Source organism: Lissotriton vulgaris, chromosome 11, assembly GCF_964263255.1.
Source record: "Lissotriton vulgaris chromosome 11, aLisVul1.2, whole genome shotgun sequence".
NCBI classification, from domain to species: Eukaryota; Metazoa; Chordata; class Amphibia; order Caudata; family Salamandridae; genus Lissotriton; species Lissotriton vulgaris.
The window spans coordinates 658,420,841-658,445,813 of record NC_141699.1 but is presented as its reverse complement, the minus strand read 5'-3'; the positions used below and the strand labels follow the sequence as shown (position 1 = coordinate 658,445,813).

Here is a 24,973-nt window from a genome sequence, read left to right as displayed (position 1 = left end):
TGTGGCCTCAAGATCCTCAGCATGTCTAATTTTAATACTTGCTACCTTCTTTTTGGAGAATTGAGTTTTCTTATTTTTTGGAACGTGTAGATCGTGTTTGGACTTTATGAGTTCTTCTTTGTGTTCTGATCGTCCTCTTCTTTTGGATTTCTGCGAGGAAGTCTGAAAGGTACGAGAGGATCGTGTATCAGTATCTTGATATCTATCAGGTTTTCTTAAATTAGCCCTATGTCTAAGGTTATACCTCTTTTCAGAGTGCTCCTTTTGAGGAGATCTACCTCTGGAATGAGAGCACTTTTCTTTAGGAAGGGACTGTCTACTATTTTCCCATTTCTTTTTAGGAGTAGTTAGATTGTTTTTGATAAAAACATTTTCCGGATTTTCTGTTAGTTTGGGCTTTACAGGTTTCCCTCCCAAACTATCTCTTCCTCGTTCTTCGTAGGATTTTTCAATAATTCTGGCAAGTTCATACGGTTTCTCAGTAATATTGAGTTCTTTTAATTTTTGGTGGATTGCCACGGATGCTGCTTCACCTTTAATGTTGGCTGATAAAATAGTTGAAACTTGTTTGAAATCTTTCAGTAATTTCATACCAAGATTCAAGGCTGGTTCTGGACCGTATTCATTTTGAATCTGTCTCAGAACGTCCGGTATTACCGCCATAAATGGGACACCATGTGTTTTTGTGTCCATTGAAGCAAAGACTGTACCCCAAGTGTCACAGTCCTCAATGTGTGGTGCTATCCCCATTGGTAAACAGATTGTTAGAACCCTGTGTACTATCGGGAAATACTGCCTCTATTTGAGTAATTTTTTGGGCTAACCGGAATGGAATTTGTTCCCTTTTTGCGGGAAACTTACCGATGACTGACTGTATAGTCTGTGGTGTGATTTTGTTTGTGTTCCCCTGATGAGGGGTGTGCTGTGGAATTCTTATAGCAGATTGGACTGTTAAAGTCCGCATGACATATTGTACCAATTGTATATGTATTTTAATTCATTGTTTTACCTGAGCTAACAGTTCTACATCTGACATTCTCTCAATGTCAAGTTGTGGTGTATAGCTGGCTAGTACCGGCCATGTTGCTCCTGGTCTACCTAGTGGACCGAGCCTGGTAATGTGATTTTGATGTTGTAGGGCGCCTTTAAACCAGAGCTGATGCTCTTGTTAAGTTAGTGGAATTTCAACGTCCTCGAAAGTAGCGTATTCCGCTGGAGGTTCCTCCATCTTGAAGAAGTAGAACACATGTGTTGTTGGATTTGCTTGTGGAAAGATAATCCATGAATAGAATAGCTCTGTCTGCCGATATTCATGTGCCTCTATGACAGATATGACTCTACCACCTCTTGGTGATAGGCCATTTTCTATAAGCTTTATGGCTATGGCTTTCCACACATTTTCCGGAATGTTTATAGCATCGTATCGTCATGTCAGAAACCTGTAGTGTCAAAACCTGGTTGGTTTGCATTTACTGCAGTTCCACTGCCCCCAGGATTTTCTTCATCTGACATTTTGTTTAAGAAGTTTGCAGAGCAAGTTTAAAGGAAATAAAGATAAGGTCCACAATATTTTGGAAGACTGTATCCTTCAACATTGAACAAACCAAAAACAAATAAATAAGATTTTTCGTCCTACTCAGTTTTATGGCAGATATTTTATCCTTTAACCCACTCCAGACGTCTATTGGAGTATTACGGGATAAAGGGGTCTCTGTGAAAAGCACAACTGAGTTACTCTAGTTTCTAGCATTAAAGTAGTGCCTTACCAAACGTTGGGCGCCATGTAGTGTAGTTCCTATATTCCCAATAGGCTCTGTGCATTGGAATAATATATTCTATAGACATGACGCAGGACTTGGGTCTACTAGGTCTCTATCGAATATATTAGACTTAATTGTGAGTGCCAGCTAGCTTGGAGGTCACTAGAAACTTTCTCGAATTCACAAGAAGGGATTAGTTTCTGACAACCGCATAAACATGACAACTTTGTTTCCCCAAGATAAAACTGATCATCAGAGTCGTGGAAACAATAGATAGATAGTTCACTCAGTCAATCGTGCATGCTTTCACCATAGGTGCAGAGAAATAGATAGATGGGCATTTTCAATAAAAATGTTTTATTGAACAGTCTTCTTTCTCTAGCATAAGAAATTAACTGCTACAATTGTTAAACTGGTTGTAAAATATTAAGCATACAGTATAAAGAGTAGAATAAAATAATACTGTAAGAGCATTGTATGGTTCCTAAACCATAGATACATGCATACATAAATAACAGAGGCTAAAAGTACTCAACTGGTGCTACTAAAAAACGCCTACCTCGATTAAACTAACCTAAGCTTAGTATGAGGCAAGAAGTAAGTGAGGTGTAGCAGAAATGTAGTATTCTTTTGCCAAGAATCTGTCCAAGATTTCTCTTAGGGTCTACTCAGATCTGTACCTTAGTTTGGAATGAAGAAGGGCAGGCTCAGGAATCGATTTCCCAGCAACCCGCAAGGGTAGCTTAGAAACACTGGAGCTGGATTTCTCGGCAGGAGAAGAGACAGCGTCTCTCTCAGTGCGTCTGCTGGAGGGTCGGCTTCCTTCGGCACTTGCTGTAGCAGGATGCGTTGGGCAAGTAGATAGTCGAACCGATCCAAACCACTGTGCGCTTGCTAAGGCAAGTGTGGGCGTATTTATACCTTGAAGTTGACGAGTTTGACCTAAAGGTGAACATAATAACGTCATTATAGACTTGTGAGTGCATATTATCAAGGGGGTTAATCTCCGCTTTTTTGGCTTTAAAAGCCAAGAAAGCGGAGATAAAATTATCTCCCTATTACCTAGCTGTCGCTAACACCAGTTAGCGACAGCTAGTAGGAGATAGCGACCATCCTGGGCTCCACTTTGCATGTCAGTGATATTTATCACTAATGATATGCAAAGTGGGCGTGCCAAGATGTTAGGGACTGAAAACAGTCGCTAACATCGCTATCTCCTATTACCAACTTTTGGAGATATTTGCGATAAGCGCGAATATCTCCAAAAGCTAACACCTGCCCTGAGCAGTTCTTAGCCATGTTATCCAATGGGTGGTGGATAACATGGCTAAGAGCATTAGCTCGGTAATGCATGAATATCGCTGACTTTTCAGCGATATTCATGCATTGCGGCGATTTTTATCGCATTTACGATAAACCTTGGTAATACCAAGGTTTATTTGCGGTAAAAATCGCCGCAGCTCAGCGGTAAATTTTTGTCTCTAACCAAGCAATAGCGATAATTATCGCTATTGCTTGGTAATATGCCCCTCAGTTCTTTGAAAACTCCATGAGTTCTTGGACAAGTCAATTCTCCAGCAAGGGAAAGTCCCTAACTGCTGAAGCCGAGTTTTTCAAGAAAACATTGGAGATTTTCAGAACTAGTGGGAGTAGCCCTGCCGTATTTGGACTGCATGAGCTATGACTAAATATGGTTATGATTCTTATGCCTATATAGGACATGGTGATTTATACCTATATAAGGGCATGAATCGGGAAAGTGTCCTAAAATGGTTCACAACAGCTTAAAGATTTTTTGTTGAGAATCTCACGGAGATTACTCGATCTCTTATATGCAAATATGGGAGGATCCCAAAACAGATCTTTGAAATCTGGTTCTGTTTGTAGTACATCCCACCGCCGTAGAATAATCCTCTTGATTGCTGTTGATTGTGTAGAAAATGTGGACACAGACACTTCCCGCTTTTGCTGAGGTTTCTCTTTTTTCTCAAGCAGCATTCTCTAGATATTGTCTCCGCTCATTTCTCTGATGCCTCAATACTTCATTGGGGTACTCTCAGTCCAAGAAATTCTTCTTCGATTCGGCTAGTGCTTGTTTGCTCTCAGATGAAATACGTTTCATTCTCAAAAACTGTTAAAAGGGAAGATGTTTCTTAAGACTCTCAGGGTGAAAACTACTGTAAAGAAGTGTATTATTGCGATCTGTAGGTTTTTAAAAAACTTTGGTAGTGATTTGAGTACCCCTGGTCTCTAGACTGACGTCCAAATATGAAATTGTGTGACTGTCCAGTGTGTAAGTGAATTGTATTCTTGGGTTTTTAATCATTCAACCCCCTCAGTTTCACCTCCAAATCGTGTTTAGAACCCTGCCAGATAATGAATATATCATCTATGTATCTTCGATACATTAACAGCTGATCATTCCAGGAGGAATCACTCAAGATCTGTTCTTGCTCACATTTCATCATAAAGATGTTGGCATAGCTCGGTGCTGCAGTAAAACCCGTGGAAGTTCCATTGATTTATAAAAATAATCTCTCTTTCCAAATGAAGTAACTGTTAAATATACTAAATTGAAGTAGTTCTAACAGGAAAACCTTGTTTGCTGGTATATCCTCTTGCTGCAATAGTGCCCACTCTATAGCCTCGATGCCTTCAGAATGCAGTATTGAGGTGTACATTGACACAACATCCACAGTGTCTAACCATATCTCTTTTTCGGTTGGAAGTACCACTTCTCTGATCAGTTTTAAAGAAATGAGTGGTGTCTTGCATGTACTTTGATCCAGATTGTACAAATGGTTGCAAAAATGTGTCAAGATACTGCCCTAGTGATTCATGCATCGAACTATATCCTGACACTATGGGGCTAAAAGGAGGATCCCTCACATTTTTGTGTATATTAGGCAGCATGTAGATCGTAGGTCTATGAGGATACTTAGAATACAAATAATCACGTGTTTTTTCTGTGATTCATTTCATATCCAATGCGTGTGTTAAAAGTTTCTACAAGGAATCCTCGAATTCCATTGTGGGGTCCTGGTTCAGAGGGAGATATGTAGTTTCATCAGAAAGTATGTCTTCGACTTTGGACTCATAGTAGTCACGATCCATAACCACTAGAACTCCACCCTTGTCTGCTGGAAAAAAGACTATAGACTTGTTGGACTTCAATGATTTCAATGCTTTTTTGCCTGTGGGTGTGAGATTATGTCGCTGGTTAGGAGTGACAGGCAGAAGAGCCAGATCTCGTTGAGCCAGTGTCTCAAATGATTCTATGACTGTGTGAAGTGGGAGCCACAAAACTGCTCTTTGATCTAAATTCTTGGTATTCAAGGTGCTATCTTAGGCATTCAACCATGGTATCTGGAATTAGGCTTGGCCACTTGCCCTGACCGATGCAGTCTGCTAATCCCAGTGTCTTCTAAATAGCCTATTAGGGGACTAAAGGCCTGATTCCGAGTTTGGTGGTCAGTGGTCCCCCAAACCCTTTTGGCGCAGGGGATGCAGGGCGCACCGGCGGTTCAACCGCCGTATTTTGAGTTTGGCATTCAGACCGCCATTGGACCACTGCAACTGCCGGGAATCTGTGATACCTCAGTGGTGTTGTGGTGATCAGAGGATCTCAATATGCTGGCAGTGAGACTGTGGCATTGGCAAGCATATTATGAGTTTCCCCACCACCACAATATTCATGGGGTGAGCCCACCATGAAAAGTGTGGCAGTGAGGAAACGAAGGGGGCGCTACAGGGACCTCTGTTGCCTCAAGGCATGGGGATGTATGAAGGGGAGCACATGGTGTGCCCCCCTATGTGCATGCACCCACTGTTCCTGTGACATGGATTTCTCAGTCTATTCTGTGCAGGAACGGGCTTTGGCGCTCATACAGCACTTCCTTACTAAAGCTCACATATGAGCCTTTGCACACCTTTGCCATGGAACTGCCAAAGGACTGCCTGCCAGACCAGCAGAAAACTCCCAATATGGTTGGCGTTCAGCTGTTGCGTTTGGCGGTGTGAAAGTGAGGCGGTGGCGTGGTCATTTTGTTGGTATAAAGGACTTTCTATTAGTAAGCTATAGTGGTTGGCTACCTCTGAGACAGGGACGTAGGTTAGTGCTGTAATTTATTCTGATTTTGAAAGTGTATTGACTCTTAGTGGTGTATTCTACACTAAGAGCCCAATTACAAGTTTGGTGGTGTGGAAGTTGGCCACCACTCACCACCGCCCGCTCCCACACTGCCAAACAGAACCACCCACCAGATTACGAGTATTATCATTGTTTGGCGGGCGGGAGATGTGATGGTCCCCTGGCAATGCATTTTAAAGGTGCATATTTGAGCCTTACACTGCACCGCGGTGGCATGCCTGGGTAGGATCCTGTACGGCATGGACTGTGCAGTCTGTGCCATGGAGGAATAGAGTTCATGCACATGGGGGCACAACATGTACCCCATGCACAGGGCCAATAGGGGGCCCTGTGCGGCCCCCTTTCTTTCCTCACCGCCAACAGTTTCATGAAGTAAGAACCACCATGAGACTGCTGGTGGTAAGGAAAGTTGTAATATGTTTGGCGGTACCACAGGGCACCACCAAGCACATTACGGCCATCAGACCACCAATGCACCCTGACGATTGTGTGGTGCCATGGTGGGCCAATTGCCCAAGTTATAATCCAGCGGTTGGACCACCAGTGCAGGGGTGGCCGGACTGCCACTGCTGCACCACTGTGAGTTTGACCGCCAAATTCATAATTAGGCCCTTAGTGCAGATTTTTGGAAGCGTTGCCATGTACATTGATTAAAGTAATAGTAACAGCCTTGTATGGCTGTGTGTGGGTATAGTTTTAGAATAGTTTGAATCATGGCTTGTTCAATGTCTATGATTATTTTTTGGTGCATAGTAGGTGCTGCTTTGTTTGTTTGGTAGTAAAGCATATATGAAAGGGATATTTTTGTGTTGATTTATGGTGTATGTCTGAGTAATTGGTTTGGGAAACCTTTTGAAGGCCCCATCCATCATTCAGGTTCGGCATTGGGTAAGTTTCATTAAGTTATTTGCTGTAGAGAAGATTAGAGTTAGTTTTTCATTATTTAGATTGTCATGTAAAAGGAAGGGCTCCGCATTATATGTAATTGTTAAAAGGTCAGGTATGTGTAGGTCTTGGTATGTTCTAGGGTGGGTGGGGTATCGCTGGTGGCCTTTTATAGTGCATGCAATTAAACATTTTAAAGTCGGTATAGGTGGCAGTTAGCCTGTTATGTGTCCGGGGACTTTGTGTGTATGTCTTGGTATGTTATAGGGGTGGGTGGTACATCCTTGGTGGCTTTTTTAGTGTATGCAATTAAACGTTTTAAAGTTGGTATAGGTGGTAGTTAGCCGGTTATGGGTACGGGGACTTTGAGTAGTATGTCTTTAAGGATTTTGCTTGTGTGGTTCCTTGGAGCTAGTGCTTGCCTCTGTCATATCTTGTATTATTTCTCTAATTTTTGTTTCTGTATAATTTGGTGGGTGTTTGTGCTCTTTTACATTCATTATAACATTATCTTTTGCAGTTGCCCTGCCGTAGCATTCATTTGAATAATATTTAGTACATTTCCATGTTATTGTTTCTGTTGATGCACTTTCTTAGCTGTAGGTGTAACCAATGTGATTTAATAATTTTCTTCCTTTCTGTGAAGTGATGAATTTGGCAACTTCTGTCATTGTATCTGTAAGTAGTTTAATAGTATAAGCATATATTATTATTCAGCAAATATGTAAAAAAATGCAGTAACTTGCAATTTGTTTACATGTGTGTTTTGTTGAGATATTTTGCATGGTTTTGAAACTTTTCTTTTGAGCTCATTTTAACATTGAGCAAGAAATTACTTTTCTGTTGAAAAAGAAAAAAAAGTTTGATTAATAAAAAGTGGTATTTTGTTCCTAGTATTCAAGGCTTAGGGAATTTGGTTTTGATTTGTTCATTGTTTGGCAGAGTTTACAATAAAAGTTTTTATGTATACTTTGTTATGTGTTCTTGGTGCTTAGTTATAGTTAATATTTACTGGCAGTTTGTTAGTTTGGAAGTTGTTGTTTTTTTTTCATTTAGGTAGTATATGTAAAAAGATAAAAGTTACTGAAAAGTGTTGCATTACTGTTTTACTGCAGCGCTACAACTCTTTTCATAAATGAAGCTCTTAGTTGTTTTAATTAGTGTTGAGTCCTTGTTTGGTAAACGCTAACTTATGCTATTTTTGTAGCATAATACATAGTTTGTTTTATTGACTTGTGCATTTCTTTGTATATATATATATATATAGAGAGAGAGAGAGAGAGTTATGTTTAAATGTTTATTAATAATGCTTTTGGTGTTTTTATTGTATGTATTTTAGGTGTATGAATTTTTTAGGGTGACAGTTTAATTTTTAGTTGAAGTAATATATATTTTTGTAATGTAGATGTCCATACAAGCTTTGTGTTTATTAGAAGTATTTGTTTTATGTAAAAATTGTATTTAGTATATTTTTAAGGATGTAATAGTAATGTTGGCGATAATATTACAGTTGAATCAATATTTTTGACATGTTATATGTTCATTTGAAGGAGACAATATTTGTTTTTCAAATATTTTTGTTATTGATATATGTAAAAGTCGTCGTTTTTGACAACGATATTTGTGCGCTCCATATTTTTTTTTTTATAGTTAGGTATATGGAGTCGATATTTTTGTTTTTGATATTTCATTTCCAATAATAGTGTATTTTGATATTTGTTGGATCAGTATTATATCAGTTATTCCTTAGGCTGAACTTAATTGTCAGGAGATGCAGGTTTAAGTGATGAAGCAGTTTACCTATTTGGCTAACAGCTTATTTATTTACATGAACCTAATGTTGCAATATTGTTTTAACTCCAAATCCTCTATAATCAAAACAAAGATCTGAGATAAGTTCTACTCTTAGCTTTGACGTTAGAAATGTTCTGATCTTGGACCAATCACTTCACATGTTTGAAATTGTAAATGTGTATAATGTAAATAGGTATAAAGTCATTAAAGGTAAAATATAGTTCACTGTAATGTCTAGTGCATTTCTAATTACATGTTAAAACCTTCCCCGATTCCCAATAGATCCGAGTTTCTGTAATCCCATTTTTAACAAACAATAACACCACGAAAATTTCTTAGGATGGGACTCTGAAACTCCTGAGTAGTCATCAGCACTTGAGGTTAAGTCAGCCTGCCTGCTTGAACTACTGTCTTAACTGTGTAAGCAAAGTACAGCTTTTACTAGTCTGTTTGCCTTACTCTTCGCACAGACAATATACCTCTGCTCATATAACAGACATAGCTCATATATGTCATAGAGTTGAATATCAATATGATCGCAATAGTGCAAATATGCAATAGCACTTCAGCTGCCATACACATCCAGCAGCACACATTAGATCAGGGGTCTCCAACCTTTTGTGTGGTGAGAGCTACTTAAGATCAGTGAAAAACATTGTGAGCTACTGAAATCTAAACAACTTAAGCATTGCTACCTGACACCCCCACGCTGAGCTTCATTGACCTTAAGCCTAATGTCCATAGAGCCACATACCATGGTTTAACAAAATACTTTGACGAAGGGCACTATGACAGGGCTGCTACGTGTGTCAGTGAGAATATGGTCTTCAAGGATGTATGAACATGTGTGCGAATGAATGGGATATATGTATATGGGTGACTGAGAATCTGTTGCTTGTATGTACCTGTGGCAGAGGACATACCTTTCAGTATATATGGCACAATTACATTTATAGCACAAGCATACAACCATGTTTTTTTAAATAGAAGAAAAACTGCAGAAAAATGTTCTGCAAAAATGTTCATAATATGGACTATTTTCTGCGCTTTAAATTTCCCAACTTAAAATAATGGCTGTATTTTTCAGTTATAATTATGGCGCTGTGTCTACCAGCCTCTGGTAGCAAAATGCCTACTGTGTGTAAAGGCGACACTTTGAAATTGGAGAAAATTAAAGCGAAGAGTTAAAGTTATCTTTATATGGACTACATAAAACGTATTATATAAGTTGTCTCCCATTGCCAAGTGCCACATTTACAAATAGCAGGCATCTTGCTGCCTGTCACCTGTAGACAAGTGGCCATATTTACAAGCCCCTTTTGCCACTACAACGTCACTTTACTCGACGTTGTGGTGGCTATAGGGGCTTTGCCTTATTCAAAAGGTGGTGTTAAGCCACTTAATGTGTTATTCCGCAACCTTGTGAATAAGGCCCCCCTTCACGCTATACTTAGCGTGAAAGGGGCGGGCAATGGGTGTTGTGGTGGGCGTTCCACCCCAACACCCATTGATTTTGACTCTGACCCATATTTACAAGGGTGGTGTAAATATGGGGCAGTGCCAAAATTAAAACCAGGTAAAAGCTGGTTTACCCTGGCGCAACAAGGGGAAATGTTTAATTTCTCCACGTTTTTGCGGTTTCCATTTGTGCTGAGTTGTGCAGCACACATAGAAACAGCAAAACAGCAACAGCATTGATTGTTTATGTGCAGGAAGGTGTCCTTCCTGGACATACACAATCATTAAAAAAATTGTGTTTTGTAACTTCAATGTGTGCTGCATTAGGCAGTACAAATAGAGGTTTTAAAACGCCATTTCAATCATTCCCCTCAATGCAGGCACCCTTGCACTATGGTGCAAGGGTGCCTGCGTTGGCGCTAGGCAGCCCAATTAGCACCAGCACAGGGGAAATGAAAGGCTGCACCATATTCTTGTAAATACAGTGCATCCCTGCGTTTCTGGAGTGGTGGAGTGCAGAATTAAGCCAAGGAGGCTAACGCCATGCTCTGCCACTTCCTTGTAAATATGCCCCAAAGTGTCATATTTGTAACAGAAAATACAGCCCTCTGTTTAAATGGAAGGGATTTAAAGTGAAAAACATGCTTCACAAACATTAGGACGTAATTGGCTTAATTGAAAGTGAGGAAAAGCATTAAGATCATGTTTCAAATAAATATTTTTCTTCACTTTATATTTTTCCCATTTTTAAACAAATGACTGTCTTTTTCAGTTAGAAATATTGCACCATGTCTACTGGCCACTGCAAACAAGAGCCTGTTATTTGTGACACTTTGAAAGAAAATTCAAATGAAGAGTTAACTTAATCATAAGGTAGCTTTTCATTTTAAATGTAACCAATTTAAAAGCATTCAGAAACCTCATTCTGTACACCGTCCTTCACCTCTGTGCTGCAGCCCGAGTCATAAACCTGACTGACCACTGCTCATTATCAGGCCCTGCTATCTGCAGTCTGGTGATAATAATGTAAAATAAACACATCCCTCCCTTAACTTTAAAGGAAATACATGTCCCTGTGCTTATTTGAAAATGAACTCAAGGATAGGAGCTACTACTTATTTATTTATTTCTTTGATTTTAAAGGTTTTATATAGCGTTGGCTAGACCCCGAGGTATCAGAGTGCTTTACATGAGCATCAGATCATAGGTACAGGTTACCTCGTTACAAAGTTTTCACATTTATTAGAGCATGGCAACATAGTTACTTGTAAAGTCAAGATAAACAATAAGCACAAATATGAAAGGGGAAAAGCAAGCAAGGGGAAAGAATCAGGGGAGGGGTCAGGAGCTGGGGAAGTAGACAGGTAATGAAGGCGGGAAAGAGGAGGGGAGGGTGAAGGACATTGAATGGAAAGAGATGGGGAAGGGTGACGGGGACACAAACCGGTAGACGAGTCAAAGCAACGTCCAAAGTCCAGTAAGCTGTGATCCCAGGGAAAGTGGTAGCACTTCCCTATTTCACTTGCGGGAGGCTCCCTTTACGCAGTGGACTCTCTAAGAGGGGTCTCTGAGACTCCAAGGCCTAACATACTGGATCCTTCCCCAAAAAGGGAGAGGGAGTGCTTTGACAAGGGGTGCCATACCATACCTCAGCTGTGAGCAGCTCTCTTGGCACAGTGGACTCTCTCAGCGGGTATGCTGAGACTCCAGAGTATAAATAATGGATCTTTCCCCAACAAGGGGAGAAGGACTGCTTAGTCAAAGGGCACAAAGGACAGGGTGCTAGGCAGAGAATCAGGTAAGGTGAGAGATTCAGGGGAGAGTGGATAGGAGCTAGGAGCTAGGGAGGTAGACAAAGGGAGAAAGAGTACTAAATGGGAACAAATGTAATTAATTAGTAATTATATAGCGCTGGCTAGACCCGATGGAATCAGAGCACTTTACATGAGGGACAATAATGTTGCAAATTACATCTGTTAAAAGTTACATAAGTGTCAAGAAAAGCATTTAAAGGACATAGGGGACAAGGTGAATGGAGCAGGTAGGGTAAGGGGATAGGGTAAAGAGGTAGGAGGAAGACAGTACGTAGAGACGATGGGAAAATAGTTAAAAAATATACCAAAATTATTTTTTTTAGGAGCATAGAAGAAAAGGAAAATGGGGTGAGGAATGGAAAGGGGGTGAGGGCAAAAAAGGGTAGTGTATAGATATAGCGGAGAGACGAAGGGAAAGTTTGTCCAATGTCTGGCTGGGTAGGTGACGGCCGAGGGGGAATCCGCTGCCCATCTCTTCTTCAGCTATCAGGTAGCTCCACCGGGCATCGGTCAAATGGCTAGGTCTCAACAGAAAAACATTAAAGGGGAAGAGGGCAAGAAGAAGGGAGCGTAGAGGGGGAAAGGGGGTGGGGTGAAAGGGTAGGAGTGGGAACGACAGAGAGACGATGGAAAATCTGCCCAAAATCCGTCTGGGTAGGTGACGGCCGAGGGGGAATCCACAACCCCTCTCCTCTTCAGGTAACAGGTAGCTCCACTGGACATCGCTCAAATAGCAGGGTCTCTATGATTGAGGGAAGGTTCAGTGTACATGTCCAGGAGGGAGAGCAGGATCAAGGTCAGGTGAGGGAAGTGGTTAAGCTCAGGACACTGACCAGTTCTATTGTCGGAGAGGGTTAGAGCATCGTGGAGAGACCAACTGAGGCTGCCAACTTGAGGTCAGGCAGGGGGGTTGAGACCTTGGTATTAAGTTCAGTCGGTCCCCAAAACTCACAGAGCATAGGAGGTGTAATCTATGCCGAAAAGCGGCAGGAGGACAGGGTCATTGTCTGCATGTCTTCAGAGGGGGTGCGTGGCAGGTCTGGCGTGGCGTCTCCAGAGTCGTTCAGCAATAATCAGGGAGCCCTCCCGTTCTGCAGCCCCATCGAGCATACCAGCCCCTCGCGTACATAATTACATCAAGGAAGCCGGTAAGACGGACCCCACAATACACACATAGCCGCCATCTTGTAAAGTGAGTATAATTATGCTATTGAGGGTAAATATTGGTGTCCGGCGGTTCAGATTTCCAGGGATTTACATCGATCACTTACCCCTGGGGCCCTCTGGAAGAGCTCCTACCCTAGAGGCCATCTTGCCTTTCTTCCTATGTATTATGTACTCAGTACAGGCCTCCGTGTCTGCACGGCCGCCATTTTAGGGTCAGGCAGTGTCTCCTGTAGTGTCTGCGGGCCGTTTTGCTTCTTTAGCCCCAGTGTATTGCGTCCTCACCCTATGGCTGCAACTCTGCTCCCGACTCACCAGGTGCATCCAGGGGCTCTCCTGGCGAGGCGCGTGTTGCCGGAGGTACGTCGGATTCACTCTCCGCGGTTGATGCCTCATAAACTCAGCCCCTCCGTTGTGGATTTTCCAATGAGGGTGATATGGGCCATTGGTTTATTTATCAGCTATTTGCTGAGTGGTGTCAGGGGTTTTCTTCTAATCAGATCAGTGCTTGAATGGAAAAACTTTTCTAACGCCAGTACTCTCCCTTTAAAAAGGTCTGACCATGTAAAGATCTGATTATCAGACTCGAGGAGCCACTGAAGGAGGCCGGTTACGGAGGACGGGGTGGGACACTGGGAGGAGCGCGCGCGTTTCACCCAGACCCGTGTCTCTTCCTTGGAAGCCTGGAATGGCTTGCTCCAGTGACGCCTGTGAGGATAATGTTTCATTCTTGGCTGGCGGGTTGTTATTTTTCCCATAAACTGTAAAAAGGAACACATTTCTTTTCCGCCTATGGATGATTAAGTCCCTAATGGGGGAGTCGAGTGAAGGCTGTGCAGAGGAGGAAAGAGTCCATCTTGCCTACAGCAGCCCGTTCATCCCAAGGGACCATTTTAACGAGCAGAAGCTGACAGTGCGTCACATATAGCAGAAATCTGCCAAATAGGTGGGTATCAATGTGTTTACAATAGCACATATTTATAAAAAAAAGCCACTAGCATAACATTCACACACATCCAACACAGCACCAATAAACCCCTTATGTGGTTTTCAACGTCCTACATCATTTTTTAGCCCTAGCACGGCTTAAACAGAACACTAAAGGCAGCACCTAATGCAGCAGAGCCACATCACATACCCAAGTGCCACCATCCTTGTAAAACAGTGCATTACTGCATGCAACAAACCTCTTCTGCAACAGAATGCATAATTAGAGAAGACACGTGACTCAATCAACAATGCACAAATATGCAATAAACTGGGGACGTACTAGTTTCAAACTTTCACATGTAAGCATTTAACTATACTTCCACCGGTAAAGACTTAAGAGAATGGAGCCCATCACCCCAAGGACCCTAATAGTGTGTCCCTTTAACTGGCTCCTAGGGCACCCAACATCTGATGCCTCCGCTAGCTATCTACCTACCACACATAAACATCTACTATGCAATGAGTGCACATCCCGAATGAAAAAATACATTATCAGCCTCTGTACAGCCCTCTGACCTCACACTTCACATCCACAACAAATGATGGATCTCATTGAATTATGGCAACCAGCCCACGAGGTCAGCTAGGGCTCTGGCCTCAGTTCCCCTGCCACCAGAACCCTGCCAGATATAGAGAAGCCTGGCTGACTGATTGTGATCTCTGTGCCTTGAGTGCACCCAGGGACATGGCGGATTCAGAGATACACTTTGAGCAGACATCAAATTTGTTTAGCCTACTCTGCATTATTCTTGTAATTCAGAAATAAACTCTAAAATATGAAGTATCCTAAAAAAGTCAATAGCCATGATGCACAGGGAGTTCTTTTCCTTGTGCGTAAGCCATTGTTTTTTTCCCTGCCTACATCCTCCATGCCTTGTATGATGTGCTCAGACAGGCATAGTCAGTGGAAGTCACCTTGAACTCCTTGGTTTGCTGCTATTGCCAATGTGAACTGGTAGCCCAGTGGTGGACAGGTGTCCTGTCTTGGGTTTCTTATGGTGGAGTCAGCAGAGGTTGTTCCTTCACAAGTCCATAAATTCCTCTGACTCTAAATGAGACGGGAACTGTGGGCGGAAGCCTTGTTAATTTATGTCCAAGCTCCTGCTCAGGCACGTTCTAAATTATGCTGAAAGTCTGGCAGATTCACTTACAAAGGCACAATCATTATCATACTAACAACACACCTTTCAAATTTGTCCTCAGAACTGCTTGGAAATTCATTCCTGGAACACCATATGGGCTTGATGCCATACCAATGAGTGATGGCGCACCTTAGAAATGCCAAATACAATACCAATAACAATAACACCATCCTGCTCTGCATGGAGTGGCTCATGCTTGAGATTCTCTAGTTGCAATGAGCTTGCTCTTTGTAAAGTATTACAATGTTCCACATTATGTCAAATATCCCTAAAAAAGGCCCTTCATGTTTAGGTGAAAGATGGGGGTTTCCCACTATGGCCTTTTCTCATATGCATGTATTTACATACAATATACACAGAAACACACATAGACAACACAATGCATGCACACATGCACACCCACACACACACCAAATAGCAGACAATACCAGATAGCTCAAATATATGGCAGGAATTTAAAGAAATAGAAAAGAAACAAAAATTTGGAATTAGAGCTGTCTTTTGTATTTCATAATGCTAAACAAGGTCTCCCATGGCACAAGAAAGGAGGCTGAAAGTAAAAATAACTATTTACAGAACACACAAAACTGTCACCATTTGCTTGATTTTATGACCCACAGCCCTGCCTGCCTCCAGTCAGAAATGTGTATCAGTGTATCAGAACCTGAAACTCAAGGGTAACCATTTAGGGAACACATAGTGTTATGCCATATGGGTTTGCTGATCCCAAAGCATGCACAATTGTTGGGGACCCAGAGTGCCTACCCTTCTGGATGCACTACTGCCCCCTATCTCCTTCCCGCTCACCCATTTCATGCTGTGGCTAATCAGCACTTAGAAGGCTCTGAATTCTTACCAAACCTTCAATACATGCAGGGTTAGAAATGTTTTGAAAGAAACCTCCTTGCTGACTAGTCAGTCAGATATAAACCTAACGCCAAATATGCCAACTTTTGGAGCAGCACAACAACTAAATGTTGCTGCACTGCACTGCCTCAAGTCATAGGGAGAGCAAAAAACAGTGCTATATCTATTAAGATGTTTTTCTTTCCCCCCAGTGCTGGCCCACTTTAGTCGGTCATGTGCCAACGCACACAGCTTATCACCAAAGTGTAAGGGACTATGCATTCTGTCAAGCATAGGTTTTATAGTAGATGGCTCTCCTTCCAGTACAAAAACTATGCTTTGACTTAGTGTAATACTTTTTCTACTTTGTATATATGCTGTTCAATGAAACACACATGCAAGGTGGGAAAACTAAGGAGACTTTCAAACTTGCTCCACTGTTACGCCTGCCTCGAGTAGGCATACATTTTGGTAAAAATCCCTGTCTACAAATGTTAGGAAATAGGGATTTGCGTTGAACCTCATGGATGGTTGGATGGGAAAGCACATGTACCACTCTTAGAACACTGCCTTGATGCAAAAGATACGTAGTGGTACTTTACTCACTCAAGGCAACTTACCAACGCTAATCATGATTTACCTTAGAAAGTAAATTCCAACACAACATGTTTTTTGTTTAAAATGTTTTATTAGGGTTTTGCATTACAATATTCCTTGTGAGACATCGGACATTTCGTAGTTTAACAATCCTATGCGCATATTTTTGAGCATCAGCACTGGTTACTAATAGCAAACTCATTTATGTTCTAATTCTCAAAATACATTAGCATATCATAGTCCTTTAGGCCTACTACTGATTTGCTCCACTTGGTGGTAATATGTCCTGCTGTGTCTAGACCGTTTTGTCACATGGTGGCAAGGGTTGGTATATCGTCCCCTCCTCTATCTGTATATACCTTACCCTTTAGTGTGTCTGATAATCTGTTCTGTGTGGTTAAGTTGGCTTTAGAACTGCCGATGTAAACTGAACTGTGCACCATGGGAAGAAAAAAAAACTTGGGGGGGACGTACTAGGTGGGCAAGGATGATCGGTGTTGACGAGTTATGAGTTGACTGGTCATAGGTCCAAGGGGTACGTCATTGGGTCATCAAGGGGAAATGAGCGGTCGTGGGGCTGGGCAATTTATCCTAGGGGCTTTGTCCATCTGATCTATTTGACCCTCTTGCCTGAATATTATTCCTCTATTGTTGGGATCTGTGTAGCCGGAGATAGAGAAGGGGCATGGGGTGGGTACTACGTTGCTTCAGGTGTTTCCCCTACAGTTGTCTCCTGTTTAAAGTGAATTAATAACTGCGCCCATTCCATAGCTACTGGATGTTTACGAGTACCCCTTACTTCTTCCTCTCTCAGGGTCTCTTCCTCTGCTGCTCCCCATTTGTTCATTGCCCCCACCCAAGCTGCCTCCGGAGGCCCAGTAGCGGCTCCCCAATGCATGGCTATATTTCTCTTTGCCAAGAGGATGGCTAAGGATGCAAAGCGCCGTTGCAATTTTGCAGACTTCTTTTTCCAGAACACACCAGGAGCGCATGCCTCCCATGTGGAGATGTTCGGGAGATCGACCATTGTTCGGAGTGTCTGATGTACCTTATCCCAGTAGGATTGTATGGAGGGACAGTCCCAGAACATGTGCTTAAAGTTTGCTTCCTGTGTTTGGCATTAAGGGCATGTGAATTGTGTATCGGGGTAGAATCGGTGCCGTTTATCTGCCGTGAGATACGCACTGTGTAGGACATTAACTTGTATGTTTTTGAATCGTGCATTTCTGGAAAACTTTTAGGGGTATTCCAAAGCTTGGTTCCACTCTTTATCGTGGAATGCCCGACCCACTTCGTCTTCCCACATCTGTCGCAGTCCGTCAAGGGAGATGGTAGTCAGTTCCCGGATCGCTATGTAGTTCCAAGTGATTAAGTGCCTACCTATTCCAATTCATAGTATCGTGTGTAGCACTGGATGTGTTGGGGGCTTCCCATCCCTGGGGTCCCAGCATTGGCGACCACTGTCTAAGAGTTGTCTGTGCATTCAAATTGCCTCTGCGGGAAGTCATACCACTCGACCATCGGGGCATATGTCTTCAGATGCCCCTCATGAAACAGAGCCTCTACCTCTGTCACATCGTGATCGGTCTATACACGAACGGCTCCTGCGGTGTAGTATTCACTCCTCCGGGGGAATCCCACCAGGGGGAGGAACGGAGAGTATAATGGTCGCCCCTTCGACATGCAGTGCACTCGCATCATGCATTTGCGGGCTATTGAAACCTGTAGCGGGTGTGTGCGCGCCAGTTTGGTGCCCGGCATTAAAATTCTTCTGATAGCAGGGAGGGGTAGTCTGCCTTCTTCGGTTATTGTTTCTCCCATGTGCCTTTCTTCTGTCCAGTGAGAAAGCCATTGGAGTTGCGCCGCGAGGAAATATGATTCGAAGGACGGAGCTCCCAAGCCAACACAAGTCGGTGGAAGGTACAATGTGCGAAGTGCTATTCTATGACGACCACCTCCCCAAATCAGAGCTGTAAGTAGCACGTCTAGTTCCCGAAAGAAGAAGCGCGGTGGGATTACCGGGAGATTCGTGAAATGATAGAGCATTCTAGTAACCATTATCATTATTGCTATGGCTACGGGCCCCTGGTGGCTGTGGCATTCCACTCTAGTGTCTGAGTGTCCACTGTGACTTCCAGAGGTGCCAGATGGGCGCTGAGTGGGAAAATCATCGATTTTTCCCAATTGACTTCAAGTCCCGAAGCCTCTCCTAACTCCTGCAACGTTGTCCATATTAGGGCGAGATCGTCCGTAATGTCCCGAACATAAATCAGAAGATCATCTGCGTATAGTGATAGCAATGTGTTGTATCTGCTATTGGGATTCCCCATGTCTCCCCCTCCTATCGCAATCTTATGGCCAAAGGTTCCACCGCCAGAGCGAAGAGGACACTGGAAAGGGGGCACCCTTGCCTAGTCCCTTGCGCTACCGGGAATGGGGCTGAAATAAGTTTGCTGATTCGTACCCTAGAAGTGAGGTCTCTGTAGAGGAGCTGAGTATGTTCCATGAGTGTGGGGACTACATTTATTTTTGGGAGGACTGCGAACAGATAGGGCAACATTAAGATATTAAAAGCTTTCTCTAGATCCAAGATCAGGCATGCTGCTCGTGGGAATCGGTCTTTTGTTCTGTCTTGAATAGGAAATAGCCTACGTAAGTTATGTGAGGTATTATGTCGTGGAACAAAGCCACATTGGTCAGGGTGTACCAAAGCTGGCAGAATTTAACTGTAGCAATCGGCCAATATCTTTCCTAGAATTTTGCAGTGTGCGTTTAAGAGCCTTATCGGTCTGTAGGAGGGTGGGAGTGTGGGGTCTCTGTGCGGCTTCAGGAATGTCACCAGGATCGATGCAAGAAGCGATTCCTGGAGCACTCCTCTGGTTAGTGCATCCTCGTACATAGATGCCAACCGAGGCACCACCTGGGCTACGAACGTGCTATAATACTCAAGTGGAAAGACATCCATTCCTGCTGCCTTCTTTCACGCTAACGACCTAATTGCATGTGTTACGTCTGCGGGCGTGATCTTCCCTTTTAATTCCTTCCTGTCTGCGGGGGAGATTTCAGGCATGGGTGATGGGCCCAGAAACTGGGCCAGCTCTTGCGGCGTTTCTATCATTGGAGCTCTGTAGATTTCCACATAGTAGCCATGAAATATGAGTATTTGGATTGCCCATCTGTGTCCGTGAGTTCTGTGACTGGTGGGTCATTGTGTCCTGTTTGGCTAACCATGCCAATAGGGACCCCATTCTGTTACCCTCCCGGTGTGCTTTAGCTGCATAAGCGCAAAAGTTGTATTTGCGCAGGTCTCACATCGTTTCTGTCTGAGAGGTTTTAGCTGCCGACAGTTGTGCTAGTGTAGTTTTCCCTTGGTCTATATTTTTTGGCAGTTCCGCCAATTTAGACTTTGCATTTTGTAAGGCACTTTCCAGTACGCTCCTCACCCCCACCACCTGTTGGATGCAGTGTCCCCTGGCGGAGACCTTAAATGTATACCATTCTATTAATCTAGAGGATGCCGTACCTGCGGTCTGCAGAAAGTGTTCCTGAATGAATTCCCCATGGACTTGGCCGAACGCCTGATCGGTGAGGAATTCTTGGGGTAGCTTCCACGTTGGGACTGGGGGATGGGGGGGTCACCATCTTAGGGTCACTGTGTGCGCATTGTGATCCGACACTATCCTACCCAAGTAGTCTGCATGCTGTACTTTGGGCAGGAGTACTGCAGAGCACAGAAACCTGTCAAGCCTAACTCTCAGATTGTGAGGGATAGAGTGAAAGGAGTAGAGTTTGGCAATTGGGTTCCGAGCTCTCCAGGTGTCCTTCAATGCCCATCGATCCGTCCAACGTCGGAAGCGCTCAGTTTGTTAATATACAGGCGAATGTAATGGTGGGAGATGCGATCTATCTAGGTGCTCATCTAAAGTACAATTGTAGTCTCCTCCTAGGTGCCATGGGGTTGATGTGTGTTGGGCCAACACGCCTGTGAGTCTATCCCAGTATTGATCTTGTTCTACATTGGGGCAGTATATACTCCCTATGAGTAGCGGTTGACCCTCTAACAGCCCTGTCATTAGCACATATCGCCCATCCTTATCTATTAAGTGTGTTTGCTTTTTGAATGGTACCCCTGGTCTTATCCATAAAAGTGCACCTCTGGCAAATGCGGAATACGTCATGGCGCAGATTATGCCTCGCCATTTTTTGCACAGACAGTCTACCTCCTTCTCTGTCAGATGTGTCTCTTGCAGGAGGGCTACTTGGGCCTGTTTTCTCTTAATGTATACATAGATGGAGAACCTCTTGTGGGCTGTGTGCATCCCCCGACATTCAGTGTAATAAATGTTATGTCTGTATTAGGGATTTTGTATGGCATGTAGCGTGCATTAGAATCCGTGTTTCCTCGATGTTTAACAACCCTTTTACCCATCGAACCCACCCATCCACCCACCACCCGCTATTTACAATTAATCTGCTCTGTCCGTTTCTGTCTACTTGCCCACTTGAGGATACTTGGGGGATAAGAGAGAAGGGGGGCAAACTGAAACACTGGGGACAGACCCAACTCCGGGGACCTATCACACGAGGTGATACGTCCAAACTGGTTTCCATATGTAGATTTTCGTTAGTTACTGTGGGGTGGTGGCTTTGTTTCTCCCTGGTCTCCGTCGTCACGGCTGCCCGTCTAAAAAACAACATCAGGGACCTGCCCCCTAGCACCACTTCTGTTCCTAGTTATCTGTTCCTGGCTGGAATATCGTTCACTGTTCACTGTTGTCGCATGCATGGACGATCCCTACATCGTGCCGCCGGGATTGGATGTCACTCTGTCTGCTTATACTCACCCTCCTTGTGCGCCTCAGAGGACTGCTATTCCGTTATATCAGTGTGTCAGCCGTTTGCGGAGCCACTATTGGAGGTGTCACCGAGCCCTCTCGAGACATGAGTGCATCACTGCTTCGTCTTCTGAGCTGAACAAGTGTGGGCCTCTCTCTTTGTCCGACTCCCTCCCTGTGGGACTCAGTGTAGCCACTGCTTGTAGTGCTTGCCTGTGCTCTGTTATGATTTGTGTGAGATCCGGGGAGCTGGTAATGGCTGCGCTGGGTTGCACGCTTAGTTGTGTGAGGGTAACCCTTAGAAAACGCCGTCCCAAGCATCCGGGCAGTCGAACACCTCGTTTGTCATTGTCGTTAGTAGGGTGCTGCATGTGTTGCTCCACCCAGTTATCTCTATCCCTTGGGTCCGTGAAAAAGTGAGTCGTGCCATTGTGGATGATTTTGTGTTTGGGAGGGAAGAGGAGAGCATATTGTATGTTCTTTTGGCGCAGGGCGCGCTTAACTCCGAGGAAGGTGGCCCTTTGTTGTTGGACAGCTCGTGAGTAGTCTGGGTACAGCATGACCTGTTTGTCTTCTACTTGTAGTCGTCCATGTTGTCTGGTTGCATGGAAGATGGTGTCCCTGTCCTGTTCATGTAGGAGCTTCAAGAGGAATGGTCGAGGGGGCATGCCCGGTTTTGGTCTGCGTGCTGGGACCCTGTGCGCCCTCTCTATAGAGAAGTAGGGGTTAAATCTTTTGCGGGTGTGAATATTGCGATCCAGGAGGTGATGTATTTGATCGGGTCCATACCTTCTGCCCCTTCCTAAAGATTCATAATTCGGATATTGCTCCTTCGGGAGCGTCCCTCCAAATCGTCCGTCTTGTTTTCCAACACCTTTATCCGTGATTGCAGATCTTTTATAGCATTGTGTTGTTGCTGCACCTGCGGTTCCATTGTTTGGATCGTTTGTTCACTCTGGGTGACTTTATCTGCCAATTTCCTATGATCATCACAAAGAATATTAAGGTCTGAGGCCAACTCTCCAAATTTGTTTTCCAACAATACTCTTGAGTTCAATGGCTGCAAGGACCTGGTCTAATTTCCTGGACATGGAGTCTTCGCCCAAGGGCTCCACTTTTGACCTGGTCCCAACAGGAGTCGAGGGAGTCACTCTCTGCTGTTCCGGGGCATGCTGCCTCCCCACTGCGCGCTGACGGCCCATGGCGGTGGGGGTTTCTCTTCTCCTCCCGCAGCAGTCATCGCCCGACATCACTCAATTCCAATCCCTGATCTATAGACAGCTGCTGGGCGAGTGCATCCAACCGGGGGCTTCTGACTCTCTCTGGGCTGTCACGGTCACACTTCACCTCCCCCAGATGTTCTTCGTGTAGTGTTGCACCAGTATGCGCGCAACTCACTGCTCAAATGTCTCTTTGGTGCCGTCCTCTGAAAGCCCCCACGCCGTGTCTCACCCCTCCTCTCAAGACCTGAGTGCGGGGAAAGCCACCAGTGATGTCTCAGTAAGCTGCTCCCGTGCTACGACTTATTGTCTGTGTCTGGGAGGCGATCTGTGGCTCCTTAGAGGCTGCAGCAGTTCAATTGGGTCTCAGTCCTTCTGATATGCCCAATCTGTGCCAAATCTGACTTGTAGAGGTGGGGTGTCTCGCCTGCGGATGCACCACCAGGCAGCGGGCATGCAGGTGATAAGGTGTTCCCGACTGTGCTGTAAGCTAGTCAGATGATTATATGCCCCAGGCCTCGCAGTCAAACAGTAAGAGCCATCAGGGCGAAGGGGCTGTTATATTGTCACTTTGGCCCCGAGATCGGGCGCGAAGGTTGCCAGCGTGTGCCTTGTTCTCTCTTCCTACCCCCCACGCACCTCAAGCTCCATTGCCAAGTGGAGGGCGAATGGCCGCCACGTCTCAAACCTGGGTCACCCTGCACCGCAGGCAGCTAGAGGGCATCCCCTACTCTGCCAAATTCCTTTGCGCGGCCTTCACGGCGGCAGATCTTACACTCTGTACTCTGTCCGGGTTGTGCGCGTGTCTTCTCCGGCTCGATGGATGTGAGTGCAGGGGGGTGGCTGCGGCTCTCACACTCACATCCCCACCTCCCCCACTGCAAGGCGCAAGGAGAACAGGACTCAGGGTTGCACTATTCCTCCACGGTAGGCCGGGAGGTTGCCGGGCCTATGGTATATGACAGACATGAAGTCCCGGCACTAGGGGGAATCTGCCTCCTCACGGCCTGCCCATTGATCGCTGCGCTCTCACCCGCACTGTTCACCGCCAATGCTGCCTCCACCGCCCAGTCCAGCTATGGCCTCAGCAGGGGACAGGTGCTCGTCTGGCCCCCTGGACACTCATGCTCAGCCCCAGCAGGGCCGTCCTCTAATCGGCATTGCGTTGTATTCAGGCAGGCTTCAAAAAGTTCAGGGGCTCTGATTACTGGCCCGGGCCCACCTGATCTGGGGTCTACATGGCTGCAGCGCCGAGCCAGTGGCTCGCGGGTCGCCTCTCCTCCCACTCAGACACCTCTCAGGGAAGGTGGAGCCCAGAAGGGGGCCTGTGCCGAAACGCCAAAGATGTCGCGGTCCGAGTCCCACGACGCGCTGCCATCGGGGACGCTCCTCAGCGTTCCGGTGCACGGGGATGCCCACTCCCTTGAGGTCAGTCAGGGGGCCGTCTCATCCTTACCCGGTGCTCTCGGTAGCTGCCTTGCCGCTGTTACCCTCAGATAGTGCAGGTCCTACACCAAGATGGTGGCGCTCACTTCGTTCTTCAGAGGATCGTGCCGTTATTCTGCGAGCCCGCCATTTTGTCCAGTGGCCTCAGGGAACCTCCGACAGGTGCCCCAGCAATGCCGGCACGGCCCTCACCGGGAATCCTAGTTCACCGGGGCCGTCTCTGCATCATTCCGAGCAAGTACTGCTCTTTATGGGGTCCCCAGGTGCATGGGGAAGTTACTAGTGGCGATTGCACGGGCCACCGGTCGGAGCCTCAGGGAGAAGAGTCCGCCATATTGGCTGGCTTGGCCACGCCCCCATTTCAACACAACATGTTGTACCTGATTTGCATCACTTTTATGATGCAAACACAGTGCAAACGATTAATAAATTTTCCCCTTAGTGTGTGCCAATGTTACCTTTTTTTAGCTTCACTCACACTTGCCTCCACGTTATGTTGTCACAGGACCAGCTTCTGACAAGGTAAACCAACCCTTTTACCTTCCAAGCTTAATGAAAAGAGTATTATTGAGCTTTATAATAGTAACAACGTATTGGCTTGATGTTTTGTTACTCACAGCTTGAAGTAATACAAGTACTCCCATGAAGTATCTGAGGAGATGCAATGCTATCATTTCTCATTATTTAACTAACTGATTTCTTTTCTTAGATTTCAGATTGCTATTAACCTCAGTGAAGAACGTTATGCTTTAATCTTTGGATTCAATTCGTTCATTGCTTTGGCCCTCCAGACAATCGTGACTGTGATTGTTGTTGACTCGAAAGGTCTTGGGTTGGATATTGTCACTCAGGTACAGTGTGCTCTTTCTCAA

The 24,973-nt window shown here is 44.8% G+C and overlaps 1 protein-coding gene across 7 annotated transcripts in view; it reads left to right on the top strand.

Annotated features, from left to right (window-relative positions):
- Positions 1-24,973, top strand: part of SLC19A3 (solute carrier family 19 member 3) — a 550,876-nt gene that overhangs the window by 301,196 nt on the left and 224,707 nt on the right. For 5 of the 7 annotated variants that reach the window (XR_015300937.1, XM_086943756.1, XM_086943754.1 and 2 more), the window contains one exon: positions 24,811-24,952. The exons of the other annotated variants lie outside the window; for them this stretch is intronic. Coding sequence is in view for 4 of the 5 variants with exons in the window: in XM_086943756.1 (XP_086799882.1) it covers positions 24,811-24,952 (142 nt within the window). In the remaining variant the exon portion in view is untranslated. The remainder of the gene's footprint in view (positions 1-24,810; positions 24,953-24,973) is intronic. 7 annotated transcript variants of the gene reach the window in all.